The sequence below is a fragment of the Rhincodon typus genome, chromosome 10 (assembly GCF_021869965.1).
Source record: "Rhincodon typus isolate 14 chromosome 10, sRhiTyp1.1, whole genome shotgun sequence".
NCBI lineage: Eukaryota > Metazoa > Chordata > Chondrichthyes > Orectolobiformes > Rhincodontidae > Rhincodon > Rhincodon typus.
In genome coordinates, this window is record NC_063341.1 from 76,354,058 (window position 1) to 76,370,357 (window position 16,300).

Genomic DNA, 16,300 nt, shown 5'->3' on the forward strand with positions numbered 1-16,300 from the left:
GACCCTTCATCAGAAATGATTTCTGATGAAGGGTCTAGGCCCGAAACATCAGCCTTCCTGCTCCTATGATGCTGCTTGGCCTGCTGTGTTCATCCAGCTCTACACCTTGTTATCTCCTAGACAGAGTGGAGCATGGTTTTCTCCATGGCAGATATGACTCAGACCACAGGGCAAAGCTTTAAATTGACCAGACAGTGGTAGAAATGTGAAAGTTGCTGCCTGAGAGGGTAGTGAAGGCAGGTACTCTCACAACATTAATGAAGCACCTGGACAAGCACTTAAAATGTCAGGGCCTAGTAGGTTATGGACCAAGTGCAGATAAATGGGATTATTGTAGTTTGGTGTTTGTTGGTCAGCATAGACATGGTGACTGAAAGGCCTGTTTCCCTGCTGTATGACATTATCCCAACCAAAGCAGCAAATGCAATTTATTCCCAAAGTTTAACTAAACATTTTGTTCAGTTCAGATTTCTTGGCAGGAATGAAAGGGATGTTTTAAACTAAGGTTTTCACCAATCATACAACAACAAAAACTGGCATTTATATATTGGCCTTTGGATGTAAACATTCTGCAATTGTCAAACAAAATTCCATGCTGGTCACATAATGAGATATTGGGTCAGGTGATGAAAAGCTTGATCTAAGAGGGAAGTTTAAAGGATGATCTCAAAAGCATTGAACGATAGAGGGCTGAAGAGGGAGGGAATTCCAGAGTTTAGGGTCCAAATAATGGAGGCATGGCCAATTGTTAAAATGTGTTTGTGCGCTGACGCTAGGCCTGGATTGATTGCCCTTCCCTCATTGCCCAGATGGCAGCAGCATTCGTGCCACACAAATGCCAGGTTATGACTATCACCAATAAGGGACAATCTAACCACCGCTCCTTGACATTCAATGGTGTTACCATCACTGAATCCCCCCCTATCAACATCCTGGGGGGTTACCATTGACCGGAAATTTCAACTTGACTTGCCACATAAACACGGTGGATATAAGAGCAGGTCAGAGGCTAAGAATCCTGCAGCAAGTACCTCACCTTCTGACTCCCCAAAGCCTGTCCATCATCTAGAAGGCACAATAGAGTCATAGAGTCATATAACGCAGAAATAGACCCTTCGGTCCAACTTGTCTATGCTGAAAGATTTTCCCAAACTTAACTCGTCCCATTTGCCTACGTTTGGCCCATATTCCGAGCACAAATCAGGAGTGTGATGGAATACTCCCCACTTGCCTGGATGAGTGCAGCCCCAACAACACTCAGGAAACTTGACATCATCCAGGACAAAGCAGCGCCCGCTTGATTGGCACCACATCCACAAGCAACCACTCCCTCCACCACGGACGCTCAGTAGCAGCATAGAACATAGAACATGGAAGATTACAGCGCAGTACAGGCCCTTCGGGCCTCGATGTTGCGCCGACCTGTGAAACCAATCTGAAGCCCATCTAACCTACACTATTCCATTATCATCCATATTTTTATCCAATGACCATTTAAATGCCCTTAAAGTTGGCGAGTCTACTACTGTTGCAGGCAGGGCATTCCACGCCCTTACTACTCTCTGAGTAAAGAACCTACCTCTGACATCTGTCCTATATCTATCACCCCTCAATTTAAAGCTATGTCCCCTCATGCTGGCCATCACCATCCGAGGAAAAAGGCTCTCGCTGTCCACCCTATCTAATCCTCTGTTCATCTTGTATGTCTCTGTTAAGTCACCTCTCAACCTTCTTCTCTCTAACGAAAACAGCCTCAAGTCCCTCAGCCTTTCCTCATAAGACCTTCCCTCCATACCAGGCAACATCCTGGTAAATCTCCTCTGCACCCTTTCCAATGCTTCCACATCCTTCCTATAATGCAGTGACCAGAACTGTATGCAATACTCCAAGTGCAGCTGCACCAGAGTTTTGTACAGCTGCAACATGACCTCATGGCTCCGAAACTCAATCCCTCTACCAATAAAACCTAACACACCGTACACCTTCTTAACAACCCCATCAACCTGGGTGGCAACTTTCAGGGATCGATGCACATGGACACCGAGATCTCTCTGCTCATCCACACTACCAGGAATCTTACCATTAGCCCAGTACTCTGTATTCCTGTTACTCCTTCCAAAGTGAATCACCTCACACTTTTCCGCATTAAACTCCATTTGCCACCTCTCAGCCCAGCTCTGCAGCTTATCTATGTCCCTCTGTAACCTGCAACATCCTTCTGCACTATCCACAACTCCACCGACTTTGGTCTCATCCACAAATTTACTAACCCATCCTTCTACGCCCTCATCCAGGTCATTTATAAAAATGACAAACAGCGGTGGCCCCAAAACAGATCCTTGAGGTATACTACTAGTAACTGAACTCCAGGATGAACGTTTCCCATCAACCACCACCCTCTGTCTTCTTACAGCTAGCCAATTTCTGATCCAAATCGCTAAATCACCCTCAATCCCATGCCTCCGTATTTTCTGCAATAGCCTACCATGGGGAACCTTATCAAACGCTTTACTGAAATCCAAATACACCACATCAACCGCTTTACCCTCATCCACCTGTTTGGTCACCTTCTCAAAGAACTCAATAAGGTTTGTGAGGCACGACCTACCCTTCACAAAACCATGTTGACTATCCCTAATCAAATTATTCCTTTCTAGATGATTATAAATCCTATCTCTTATAATCCTTTCCAACACTTTACCCACAACTGAAGTAAGGCTCACTGGTCTATAATTACCAGGGTTGTCTCTACTCCCCTTCTTGAGCAAGGGGACAACATTTGCTAGTCTCCAGTCTTCTGGCACTATTCCTGTAGACAATGACGACAAAAAGATCAAAGCCAAAGGCTCTGCAATCTCCTCTCTAGCTTCCCAGAGAATCCTAGGATAAATCCCATCCAGCCCAGGGGACTTATCTATTTTCACACTTTCCAGAATTGCTAACACCTCCTCCTTATGAACCTCAATCCCGTCTAGTCTAATAGACTGTGTCTCAGTATTCTCCTCGACTACATTGTCTTTTTCCTGTGTGAATACTGATGAAAAATATTCATTTAACACCTCTCCTATCTCTTCGGACTCCACGCACAACTTCCCACTACTGTCCTTGACCAGCCCCAATCTTACTCTCGTCATTCTTTTATTCCTGACATACCTATAGAAAGCTTTAGGGTTTTCCTTGATCCTACCTGCTAAAGACTTCTCATGTCCCCTCCTGGCTCTTCTTAGCTCTCTCTTTAGGTCCTTCCTGGCTAACTTGTAACTCTCAAGCGCCTTAACTGAGCCTTCACGCCTCATCTTTACATAAGCCTCCTTCTTCCTCTTGACAAGAGATTCAACTTCTTTAGTAAACCATGGTTCCCTCGCTCAACCACTTCCTCCCTGCGTGACAGGTACATACTTCTCAAGGACACGCAGTAGCTGTTCCTTGAACAAGCTCCACATTTCAATTGTGCCCAGCCCCTGCAGTTTCCTTCTCCATCCTATGCATCCTAAATCTTGCCTAATCGCCTCATAATTGCCTTTCCCCCAGCTATAACTCTTGCGGTATATACCTATCCCTTTCCATCGCTAAAGTAAACGTAACCGAATTGTGGTCACTATCACCAAAGTGCTCACCTACCTCCAAATCTAACACCTGGCATGGTTCATTACCCAGTACCAAATCCAAAGTGGCCTCGCCTCTTGTTGGCCTATCTACATACTGTGTCAGGAAACCCTCCTGCACACATTGGACAAAAACTGACCCATCTAAAGTACTCAAACTATAGCGTTTCCAGTCAATATTTGGAAAGTTAAAGTCCCCCATAACAACAACCCTGTTACTTTCGCTCCTATCCAGAAACATCTTTGCAGTCCTCTCCTCTACATCTCTGGAACTTTTCGGAGGCCTATAGAAAACTCCCAACAGGGTGACCTCTCCTTTCCTGTTTCTAACCTCAGCCCATACTACCTCAGTAGACGAGTTGTCATCAAACGTCCTTTCTGCCACCGTAATACTGTCCTTGACTAACAATGCCACGCCTCCCCCTCTTTTACCACCTTCCCTGATCTTACATCTAAACCCCGGAACCTGCAACAACCATTCCTGTCCCTGCTCTATCCATGTCTCCGAAATGGCCACAACATCGAAGTCCCAGGTACCAACCCATGCTGCAAGTTCACTCACCTTATTCCGGATGCTCCTGGCGTTGAAGTAGACACACTTCAAACCACCTTCCTGCCTGCCGGTACACTCCTGCGACCTTGAAACCTTATTTATGACCCCACTACTCGCAACCTCCTGTACACTGGAGCTACAATTCAGGTTCCCATCCCCCTGTTGAATTAGTTTAAACCCTCCCGAAGAGCATTAGCAAATTTCCCCCCCAGGATATTGGTACCCCTCTGGTTCAGGTGTAGACCATCCCGTTTGTAGAGGTCCCACCTACCCCAGAATGAGCCCCGATTATCCAGGTATCTGAATCCCTCCCTCCTGCACCATCCCTGTAGCCACGTGTTCAACTGCTCTCTCTCCCTATTCCTCGCCTCGCTAGCACGTGGCACGGGTAACAAACCAGAGATAACAACTCTGTTTGTTCTAGCTCTAAGCTTCCACCCTAGCTCCTTGAATTTCTGCCTTACATCCCCATCCCTTTTCCTACCTATGTCGTTGGTGCCTATGTGGACCACTACTTGGGGCTGCTCCCCCTCCCCCTTAAGGATCCCGAAAACACGATCCAAGACATCACGGACCCTGGCACCTAGGAGGCAACACACCAACCGCGAGTCTCTCTCGTTCCCACAGAATCTCCTATCTGTCCCCCTAACTATGGAGTCCCCAATGACTAATGCTCTCCTCCTCTCCCCCCTTCCCTTCTGAGCAACAGGGACAGACTCTGTGCCAGAGACCTGTACCCCTTGGCTTACCCCTGGTAAGTCGTACCCCCCAACAGTATCCAAAATGGTATACTTGTTATTGAGGGGAATGGCCACAGGGGATCCCTGCACTGTCTGCCTGTTCCCTTTCTGTTCCCTGACTGTAACCCATCCACCTTTTTCCTGTACCTGAGGTGTGACTACCTCCCTGTAACTCCTCTCAATTACCCCCTCAGCCTCCCGAATGATCCGAAGTTCATCCAGCTCCAGCTCCAGTTCCCTAACGTGGTTTCCGAGGAGCTGGAGTTGGGTGCACTTCCCGCAGATGAAGTCAGTGGGGACACTAGTGGTGACCCTTACCTCCCACATTCTGCAGGAGGAGCATGCAACTGCCCTAACATCCATTTCCACTGTTCTGAATTCTGAAAAAAAAACTAGTAACCTTACCAAATCGGCGTTCAGAACCTTTTTTTTTGGTTAGAGGAGGAGGATGGGTGGGAGACACTGCCTAAGTAGTGTTTCGGGTAAAGCAACCACCTAAATATATTACCTCACTTACTCAGCCGTCCCGTGTCCGCTCCTGCTCAGCGTGCGCTCTGCCTATTCACGAGGTAAGTTTTTAAAGGATTAACTTACCTTCCCGGCAGCCCCCTGGTCCTCGGTCTCACTGCTCCCGCTGCTGCTGCAAAAATGGAGCAATGGGTACTATCTACAAGGCACCCTGCAAAAACTTACCAAGGCTCCTTCAATAGCAAATTCCAACCCCACAGTCTTTACCCTCTAGTTGGACAAGGGCAGCAGATACATGGGAACACCACCACCTCCAAGTTCCCCTCCAAGCCACTCACCATCCTGCCTTGGAAACATATCGCCATTCCATCAGTGTCGCTGGGTCAAAATCCTGGAATTCCATCCCTAATGGCACTGTGGGTCAACCCACAGCAGGAGGACTGCACTGGTTCAATACGGCAGCTCACCCCCCCACCTTCTCAAGGGGCAACTAGGGACGGGCGAGAAATGCTGGGCCCAGCCAGCGACACCCACCTCCCACAAGAGATTAAAAAAAATTAAGAGTTAACCAAATTGCCGAGGGTCTGGAAGATTTCATTCCCTGAAAAATATTAGTGAATGAGATGGGATTTTACAACATTTGTCATTGGTCATGTGTGAGCATAGGAAACTAGGAACAGGAGTAGGCCATTCAGCCCCTCAAGCCTGTTCTGCCATTCAATGAGATCATGACTAACCTGTGGCTTAACTCCATATAACTGCCTTTAGCCCATTTCCATTAATATCATTGCTTAACAAAAATGTGTCTACCACAATCTTAAAATCAACACTGATCTAGCATTCACTGCCGTTTGTGGAAGAGAGTTCCAAAGCTCTTGCATCCTTTGTGTGTAGAAGCACTTCCTAACATCTCTCCTGTCCCTCATTCTCGGACTATGCTCCCATCATCATCGTCAGGCTAGCTTTTCATTCCAGACCTAAAGATTGACAACTGGCATGTTGGGATTCAGACGCATGTCCACAGAACGTTGGCCTGGGATGCTGGATGACTGACCCAGCGATTTTACCGCTCTGTCACTGCCTGGAGTGTTTAACACTAAGTAGAGAGAGCAGAGTTTGAGGAGGCCAGACATTTAGGAGCTTGAGTCGCTGACAGAGTATTGGAGGGTCATGGCCATGTTTGGAGAAAGTGAACGATGCTTTGATAGAATGGAAGTCAGTGAGTGTGAGGTCAATGTGGTTTCCAGGAGCTGGAAGGGAGTTTTGATACAGGAACCTAAGCTTTGGATATCTTTTCCCTGGACCGTAGGAGATTGATGGGTAACTTTGTAGACGTCTACAAAATCATGAGAGGCATAGATAGATAAGGTAGATAGCCAACTGTTTTTTCCCATGATGTGGAGGTGCCGGTGTTGGACTGGGAGGGATAAGGTCAAAAATCACACCACACCAGGTTATAGTCCAACAGATTTATTTGAAGACACAAGCTTTTGGAGTCTCACTCCTTCTTCAGGGGTCAGTGACAGAGGTGGCATCAGGCACAGAATTTATATGCAAGAGATCAAAGGGTCATAGAACTGATGTGGTGTTGATCAAACCTAAGATGTTAAATCTTTAATCAGTTAGAAAAGATTAACATGCAAATTCCCAAATTTCTTTCAAGTCACCGCCCTGAGGTCACTAAAAGTTTTATCAGTTCCCTTGGTATACCAGAGGTGACATCCCAGGTCGCACGCACGTGTGTGTGTGCATCTCTGAGTGTGTGTGTTTGTGTGTGTGTGTGTGTGTGTGTGTGTTTGTGTGTTTGTGTGAGAGAGAGAGTGTGTGTGTGTGGGTATGTGTTTGTGTGTGTGTGTGTGTGTGGGTATGTGTTTATGTGTGTTGTGTGTGTGTGTGTGTGTGTGTGTGTGTGTGTTTGTGTGAGAGAGTGCGTGTGTGTGTGCGCTTGTGTGTGCATGTGTGTGTGTGTGCATGCATGTGTGTATGCGCGTGTGTGTGTACGCGTCTGTGTGTGTGTGTGTGCACGCGCGTGTCTGTGTGCGCATGTGTATGTGTGTGCGTGTGTGTGTGTGTACGCGTCCATGTGTCTGTGAGAGTGTATAGTGTAGTGGAGTAACATGTAGTGTGACATGAACCCAAGATCCCGGTTGAGACTATCCTCATGGGGACCAAACTTGGATCTCAGCCTCTGCTTGGCGACTCTGCGTGTATCTCAAAGTCTGCTTTGGAGGACTTTTATCTGAAGATCCAGGGCCAAATCTCCTTGACCGCTGAAGTGTTCGCCGACTGGGAGGGAACATCCCTGTCTGACGATTGTTGTGCGGTGTCCATTCATCCATTATTATAGCATCTGCATGGTCTCGCCAATATGCCATGCCTCAGGGCATCCTTGCCTGTAACGTATGAGATAGGCAATGTTGGCTGAGTCACATGAGTATGTGCTGTGTACGTGGTGGGTGGTGTTCCCACATGTGATGGTGGTGTCCATGTCGATGATCTGACATGTCTCACAGAGGTTACCATGACAGGGTTGTGTGGTGTTGTGGTCGATGCTGTCCTGAAGGCTGGGTAGTTTGCTGCGTACAATGGTCTGTTTAAGGTTTGGTGGTTGTTTGAAGGTGAGAAGTGGAGGCGTGGGGAAGATCTTGGCAAAGTGTTCATTGTCATTGATAGTGTGTTGACGGTTCCCCATGGTAGGGAAGACTAAAACTAGAGGGTATAGATTTAAGGTGAAAGGGGAAAGATACAAAAGGGTCCAGAGGGACAATTTTTACACACAGATAGTGGTGAATGGTGGGAACAGGCTGCCAGAGGTATTGATGGAAGTGAGTGCAATTTCATCAGTGAAGAAACAGTTGGACAGGTACATGGATAAGTATGGAGGGATATGGACCAAACACAAGCAAATGGGACTTGTTTAAATTGTGAAGACTGGGCAGCATGGACAATTTGGGCCAAAGGGCCTGTTTCCATGCTGTAAAACTCTAAGACTCTACATGGCTTAGGGTGGGGAATGTGAACTGGCAGGAGGAGATTTACATCAGCAGGAATGTCGAAGTGGGTGCTGGTCAGACAATGTCCCAGGAATAGAGGTCAGCTCAGTTCGCAAAGGATTAAATATCTATATCTCATCTCAGGGTAATGTGCAGCATTACAAATGTGCTGAGTCAGCCTCTGAAAGGAAAGGGATGGAGTATCCATGGGAATGGAGTTTGTTTCAGTTCTTCCATGTGCTGGTCCCCAGTGACACTGGCACTGAGACAACTGCAACTGTTCAAAGGCTGCTTCATATGTTTATCACTTGGTCATGGGACGTAGGCATCAGAGGCTGGGCCAGCATTTATTGCCCCCTGAGAAGGTGGGGGTGAGCTGCCCTCTTGAACCACTGCAGTCCATGTGCTATAGGTAGACCCACAATGCTATTAGGGAATGAATTGCAGGATTTTGACCCAGCAACACTGAAGGAACGGCGATATATTTCCAAGTCAGGATGGTGAGTGACTTGGAGGGAAATTGCAGGGAGTGATATCACACAGCTGCTGTGTCTCTCCAGCAGTTTCTGATTTTGTAGAATTCAGATCTCAGCACCCACAGTTCTCTGTTTTATTTTGTCATATTCTGAGAATAAGGGGTTGCACATTTAAGACAGAGATGAGGAGGAATTTCTTCTCTCAGAGGGGTGTGAAACTGTGGAATTCTTACTGCAGAGTGCTGTCGAGGCTGGGCCATTAGGCTGAGATTTTTAATCAGTAAGGGAATCAAGGGTTATGGAGAAAAGGCAGCAAAGTGGAGTTGAGGATTATCAGATCAGCCACGATCTCATTGAATGGTAGAGCGGACTCGATGGGCTGAATGGCCTAATTCTGCCCCAATGTCTTATTGTCTGACATTTCCTTATTTGGTTCAGTTTGAAATTTTGACGTATAATCTCCATAAAGGTATTATATGAAATAAATTGTTGTTGTAACTCGCAAAAGGAAGGTGAGTTACTTACTTGCACAATCTCATACAGTTAACAGCCCAGTTAATGTTATGATCCTTGCAATCAAACATTTCTTTTGACTTCATAAATGCAAACTGGTAATGACCTGATGAATTGCCTTTGTCATCCACATTTATCTCCTGATCCTGGGCAGTGACTGTAATTTATTCCCTACGTTGGAAAATGTCACACTCTTTCAATTGTAATCTGATCTGAGCTGCGGCTTTAGGTTAATGCATTCACAGAAGACATTCAGAAAGGACAACAATGAATGCGGAAGGTCATTTACATCTCCGTATAAATGGAGGAGCAGGGAATGGTAACTTTTGCAATCTACAGGGAGATACTTCTGATCAATTAAATCTTCTGCAAAGCCCACAATATTTTGATGTGGAGGTGCTGGTGTTGGACTGGGGTGCACAGCATCGGTAATCACATGACACCATAAGCCTAGTGGACGATAACCTGGTGCCGTGTGCTTTCAGAATATTTTGGATATTTCATGTGAAGAAATTTAGAAACAGGAAGCCATTAAATCTGACAATTCTTACAGCACAGAATGAGGCCATTCAGCCCGTTGAACCTATGCCAGCTCTCTATAGAGCAGCTTGGCTAGTCCAACATCCCTAGCCTTTCTCCATAAGCACTACAATTTAATTCCCTCCTGTTGTAAAAAGCAGTTCCTACCAGAAATGGTCAACTCAGAATGGAAGATAAGACCCCCCCATTGAATCCTCAAGGACTGTTTCTGAAAGGAGCTAACCAGCATCCTGGTCTCGATGTTGATTTTCCAGCGATTAGTCCATCTAACTAACAATAAAGTGTATTGACACTTAAGTTGGGTTCACAAGAGACCCTTATGTTTCAGAGGTGTAATATAACTAGCTATTAAGTATTATGTAATAAACCGATTCAGCTTATCGGGATTAGTCCCACCTTCTGCCGAAGATGTATGCATTTGGTATCAGGAACTTAAACTGACACCAGGTTTGCTGATAGTGTGCCGAGTTTCCCCAGTCCCTGAAAGATGTGGGTAATGGTGAGACAGTTGAGAAAATATGGTGAGATTGGAATCATAGAATCCCTACAGTGTGGAAGCAGGCCATTTGGCCCATCGAGTCTACACTGACCCTCCAAAGAGCATCGCACACAGACCCAGCCCCCTACTCTATCGCTGTGACCCTGCATTTCCCATGGATAATCCACCTAGCCTGCACACCCTTGGACACTATGGGCTATTTAGTATGGCCAAGCAGCAGAGAGAGATTCCTGATGCTGTGAAAATAAGATCCGATTTTCAAACCGAGGGTGTTATCAGCCAAACAGCACTCTCATTGGTGAGCGATCAGAAGTCCATTTGCATGCATTAACAACTCATTAGTGCTCATTGTTTTGCTTTCTTTCCGTTTATCATTCATATAGATTTATTTATGCATTATGCCTTTCTCCCAACTCCAAAGGTGGGATTTACCAGGATGCTGCCTGGGCTGGACAGTTTCAGAGATGAACAGAGATTGGACAGACTGGGTTTGTTTCCATGTAGAAGTATCCTTTGGCTCTCACTGTTGGAGACCTCCAGGTCCCACTGAATGGGAGGACTAAACAAACCCATCACTCATGCGTGATGTGAATGCTGGCTGCTCCCATTACTAAGGGCCTGTTCTCTTTCTGATATTCCACTCACAGGGTCATTGGAACCATGGCCAAAGGATGCAGTAATAACAGAAGTCATTGTCTCTGCAGCCACAGGACTATGGCGGCACAGAGAAATGTAGGAGGAACAGATGCTCCAACAAGTCCTAGACCAGCAGTGACAACCAGCAGCTGTTGAGCAGCCTCCACCTGGAGACTGTCCCCCCACATCCCACAGGAGGTGCAGGATGCCCCGAGTCTATTATCCTGGAAGCCATTTCCACTGGATAGAGTGGGGTGCTGTATCGTCTCCCAGGACACTGTCACAGAGCTTTACTAACTGCTGGACCCTGAGGGGGTAACCTGAAGGAGTTGGTGGCTATCCCATCTCAGTGGTTGTCAAGACGATTGCTGTGTTAAGTTTTTATGCTGGCTATTTCCCAGGATCCACTGGGGACCCATGTGGGATCTCTCTATTCTCAACCCTACAGATGTATCAAGGCTGTTATGGATCACAATTGCTGCCAGAACACACAGTTTCCTCTCCCTGTGATAAGGTCAGTGTAGCCAAAGACTGTGACTACTACAGAGATTTTCTTGTCCGAATGCAACCCGATACAAATAATGGCTTCACTGCTAAGTACAGAGAATTATTTATTTTCTCTGGATGTAATTGCTGAGCATGTGTGAAAGGAGCTGTCTCAATGATATCAGATCACACAGAAATAGCTAAAAACCAAAAGAACTGCAGATGCTGTAAACCAGAAACGAAAACTGAAATTGCTAGAAAAGTTTTTCCAGCAATTTATATTTTTGTTGCACATGGAAGTGGATGCTGGGTCTGTAGCGTTCCAGATAAAATGTCTTCTCTTACTGTCCTCTGTAACCAATTTACAATTAATATACAAGTAACATCTGCATACGTTACAACAGTTATACATTCTTTTCTTACAGGGAAAGGACAAAAAACATGGCTGATATAAGAAATTCAGGATATTAATAGATTGAAACAGGATAAAGTTGTTTGAAAAAAGTAGTAAGCCTGACAATTGGGAGCAATTAGAATTCAGCAAAGGGCAACCAAGAGATTAATTGATTAATTCAGAAGGTAAAATAGAGTTTGAGAATAAATTGGCAAAGAATATGAAAGCAGACTGTAAGAGCTTCTGTAAATATTCAAAAAGAAAAAGATTAGCAAAGACAAAAGCTGGTCCTTTTACAATCCAAAACTGAAGATTTGACCATCAAAAACAAGGAAATGCCAGGGCAAGTAAACAACTGCTGTAGTTCTATTTTCTCAAAAGAAGACACAAGTAACTTCCCAGAAATGCCGGGGAAGCAAGCAGGCTCAATAGGCCAGATGGCCCACTCCTGCTCCTATTTCTTATGTTCTTGTGTTCTAAACAAGGGTCTACTGTGAAGGAATAACTGAAGAAAATTATAATTAGTTAAAAAAAAGAGTACTGGAAAAATTAACAGGTCTGAAAGCTGGGCCACAACAATTCCAGAATATGGCTCAATGATTTAGAGGGACTCACATGAATGCTTTGGGCCTGGAGGGAGTTCAACACAGTTTACAAAGATAATACCTAGACTTCAGGCGTTAAATTATGAGGAGAGATTACACAATTAGGCCTTTATTGTCTAGAATTTAAAAGATTAAGAGGTGATCTAATTGAGGTTTAGAGGACATTAAAAGGGAAGGGCAGAGTAGACAAAGGTAACCTATTTCCACTGGTTGAAGATCGTAGATCCAGGGGGCATAGTCTGAGAATTAGGGCCAGACCATTCAGTAGAAATGTTAGACAAACAAAAAAGAAATTGCTGGAAAAGCTCAGCAGTTCTGGTAGCATCTGTGCAGAGAAATCAGAGATAACCTGTTATGAGGAAAGGTCACCTGACCCGAAATGTTAACTCTGATTTCTCTCCACAGATGCTTTTCCAGCAATTTTTGTTTTTGTTTCCGATTTACAGCATCTGCAGTTCTTTCGGTTTTTATGTTAGAAAGCAAAGAGTTGTGGTGATTTGGAACTCTCTTCCTCAATCAGCAGCTGATGCTAATTTAATTGTTACATTTAAATCTGAGAGAGACAAATTTTTATTAAGCAGGGGGTGGAGGTAAAATTGCAACTCAAAAAGTAAGCTAGGTTTGGCTGCTGAGGAGATAGTGCAGTGTGGAGTTGGAGGAACACAGCAGGCCAGGCAGCATCAGAGGAGCAGGGAAGCTGACGTTTCTGAAGAAGGATCCCAACCCGAAACGTCAGCTTTCCTGCTCCTCTGATGCTGCTTGGCCTGCTGTGTTCCTCCAGTTCCACACTGTGTTATCTCTGACTCCAGCATCGGCAGTTCTTACTGTCCTTGGCTGCTGAGGAAGTAGGTTTGCAGACTGACTGAGCGAGCATTGAGAAAAAGACATAAAGTACTTTCTTTTTGTATGTGTAGTTTGCTAGGAAGGGAGCGCGGGAGTGAGAGACCTAAGTTTGGTGTTGAGTGGGTAAGGTTGTAGAATCAGTTCCTGGTTTATTGTCTGCAGTTGATAAGGTTTATATAGTCAATTAAATTGCCCAGCATGTCCCGGGATGTGCTACTTAAGTGGATTAGCCATTGGGAAATGCAGGGTCACAGGGATAGAGTAGGGGGAATGGGTGGGATGCTCTTTGGAGGGCCAGTGTGGACTTGATGGGCTGAATGGCCAGCTTCCGCACTGTAGGGATTCTATGATTGTAGGAGTAAGTTGGGTTTTGCTGCAGTTGTAAAGGACTTAGGTGAGAATCAGTTCTGTCATTCAATGAGATCATGGCTGATCTGATAATCTTCAACTCTACCTACCTGTCTTTTCCCCCTGCTCCTTGATTCCCTTACTGACTGAAAATCTGTCTCACTCACCCTTGGTGGTGAATCTGGTGGAATTCATTGCCACCGAGGGCTGTGGAGGTCAAGTCCCGGAGTGTATTTAAGATAGAGATCGATAGGTTCCTGATCAGTAAGGGGATCAACGGTCACAGGGAGAAGGCAGAAGAATGGGGTTGAGAAACATATCAGCCACGATCAAATAATGGAGCAGACTCGATGGGCTGAATGGCCTATTTCTACTCCTGTATCTTATGGCCTTACAGTCTAACACAAAATGCTTCATGTGTCTGCAGAGGTATGTGAAACAGAAGTTTTATTGGAACACATCTTACTGCGTCTTACATCTTCCACAAGGCTCTATCAGAGACCAAATCATGTGGTTTACATTATCTCGTCTCCACGCAGAATATGATTGGCATATTAAACAATTAGAATTACCCAATTAACAAACCAATATCCAAAATAGTACATGACATTTAACTTAGTGGGTCTCTTGTGAAGTGGTGGTGTCCCTACCTCTGAGTTAGGATGTCTGCCTTCAAGCTCTACCTGCCCCAGAAGTGTGTGACAGAATATCTGAGCAGTTTGATGAGAAAATATCAGCATCACATTTTCCACATAAGATCAAAATAAGTTTTTCACAGAAAGTGAATGCTTTGGAGGTTTTATATCTTCGACAGGCTGAAACAATGACTCATTTAGTATTTATGATGTTTGATATTGTTGTACAAAGGTTCAACAGATAAACCCAGAAAGCTCCAGTTCAGATGGAGGGAGATGGAGGGAAGGAGGAATCCAAATCGTAAGAATTATTTCTTGAAAGAGACACGTTGTGGTTTGCAAGGCGGATTAGATTCCAACTGACACAGATGATAGCGTTGAGAAGGGAGGTATACCGACAGTCTCTGTTGCTGCTTCATTTAATCTGCCAGACTAAGAGGAAAGGTAGAAGCGAGGCATGTTGTCTAAGGGCTATGCTGTCACCGCAATGACTGAAAACTTGGTGTCAGCTGGCCTTTTGTCCCACTACTGAGAGTCTGTGCAGTTATTGTACCAGGAGACCGACCTCCGCAGAGCTTGGTAAATATTCAGGTGCTGTGTGCAGAGAAGCCCCCCACTTCTCCACATTTGGCCAACTGACCGATTGAGATCTCCGATACAAACCCACTGCTCGTGGTAGCGCAGGGAGACACACCACTTGGAGTGATCATTGTCCGAGTGGAAGCTGGCTGGCCCTGGCAATTTGACCCTTGCGACATTGTAGACGTGTTTGGGGAGGGAGCAGTTCGAAGGGAGCTCTTCCTTGGTCCTGTTCCAAGTTTGTGCCAACAAATCCGTCTTCAGGTCCTGTGCAACCCAGGCTGTGTAAATATCTGAAAAATTTCGACGATGTGCACCGATGGTGAAAGATACAGCAAGAGCATATTCAAATCAAACAACTGATGCTACTCCCTCACCATTACTTCCTGTTGTCATATTTTAATCACACAGTTTGAAGCACATGGAAACATGGGTCCAAAATTAGGTCAATTTTTTCAGTTTCATACTAAGTATTCTCATGTCCCTATTCACAATGTGTAGGGTTAACAACCCTCTATAATATCCTGAGCAGAGAGACAGAGAGAGAGAAACTCTGCAATAATAGACACTGATAGGATATTCTATAATATCCTGAATAAAGAGAGAACAGAATTGAGTCTTTGAGAATTAACTGTGGCAGGCAAATTTCAGGAGAAAAATCAGAGTATAATTGGAATACTAGAATTCGAGTAATCATTCCCACTGTCGCTCAGTTGCAGCAGTGTGTACAATCTACAAGATGCACTGCAACAACTCACTAAAATTCCTGTAACAGCACCCTCCAGACCCACAAACTCTACTGCCTAGAAGGATAAGGGGAGATATTGCATCCCAGCCACACACCATCAGTTCCTCCAGTGCCGCTGGGTCAAAATCTTGGAATTCCCTCCCGATGGGAATTGTGGGTCAACTTAAAACTCACACAGACTGCAGCGCTTCAATAAGGCAGCTCACCCCCACCTTTTGAAGGGGCAACTGGGGTTGGGAAGTAAATGCTGGCCCAGCCATTGATGCCCACACCCCAGGAATGAACAAAATAAACATCTGAAGGAATACAATTGAAGGGCTGGAGAGACATGGACTAATCAGATAGCTCTTTCAAAGTGCTAGCCTGGACCTCTCTGTCTCCATATCGGGCAACCACCTAGAAACCGATATTCATTTCAAGCCCACCGACTCCCACAGCTACCTAGAATACTCCTCCTCCCACCCACCTTCCTGCAAAAATGCTATCCCCTATTCCCAATTCCTTCGCCTCCGCCACATCTGCTCCCAGGATGAGGCATTCCACTCCCGTACATCTCAGTTGTCCTCGTTTTTCAAGGACCGTAACTTCCCCCCCTCGGTGGTCGAGAACGCCCTCAACCGTGTCTCCCACATCTCCCGC

The 16,300-nt window shown here is 45.5% G+C and overlaps 2 protein-coding genes across 2 annotated transcripts in view; one reads left to right on the forward strand and one right to left on the reverse strand.

Moving 5' to 3' along the window:
* Positions 1–16,300, forward strand: part of samd13 (sterile alpha motif domain containing 13) — a 151,987-nt gene that overhangs the window by 37,932 nt on the left and 97,755 nt on the right.
* Positions 14,130–16,300, reverse strand: part of dnase2b (deoxyribonuclease II beta) — an 18,176-nt gene continuing 16,005 nt past the window's right edge. Inside the window, exon 4 of the mRNA XM_048602155.1 lies at positions 14,130–15,206. Coding sequence (XP_048458112.1) covers positions 14,860–15,206 — 347 coding nt within the window. The 3' untranslated portion in view covers positions 14,130–14,859. The remainder of the gene's footprint in view (positions 15,207–16,300) is intronic.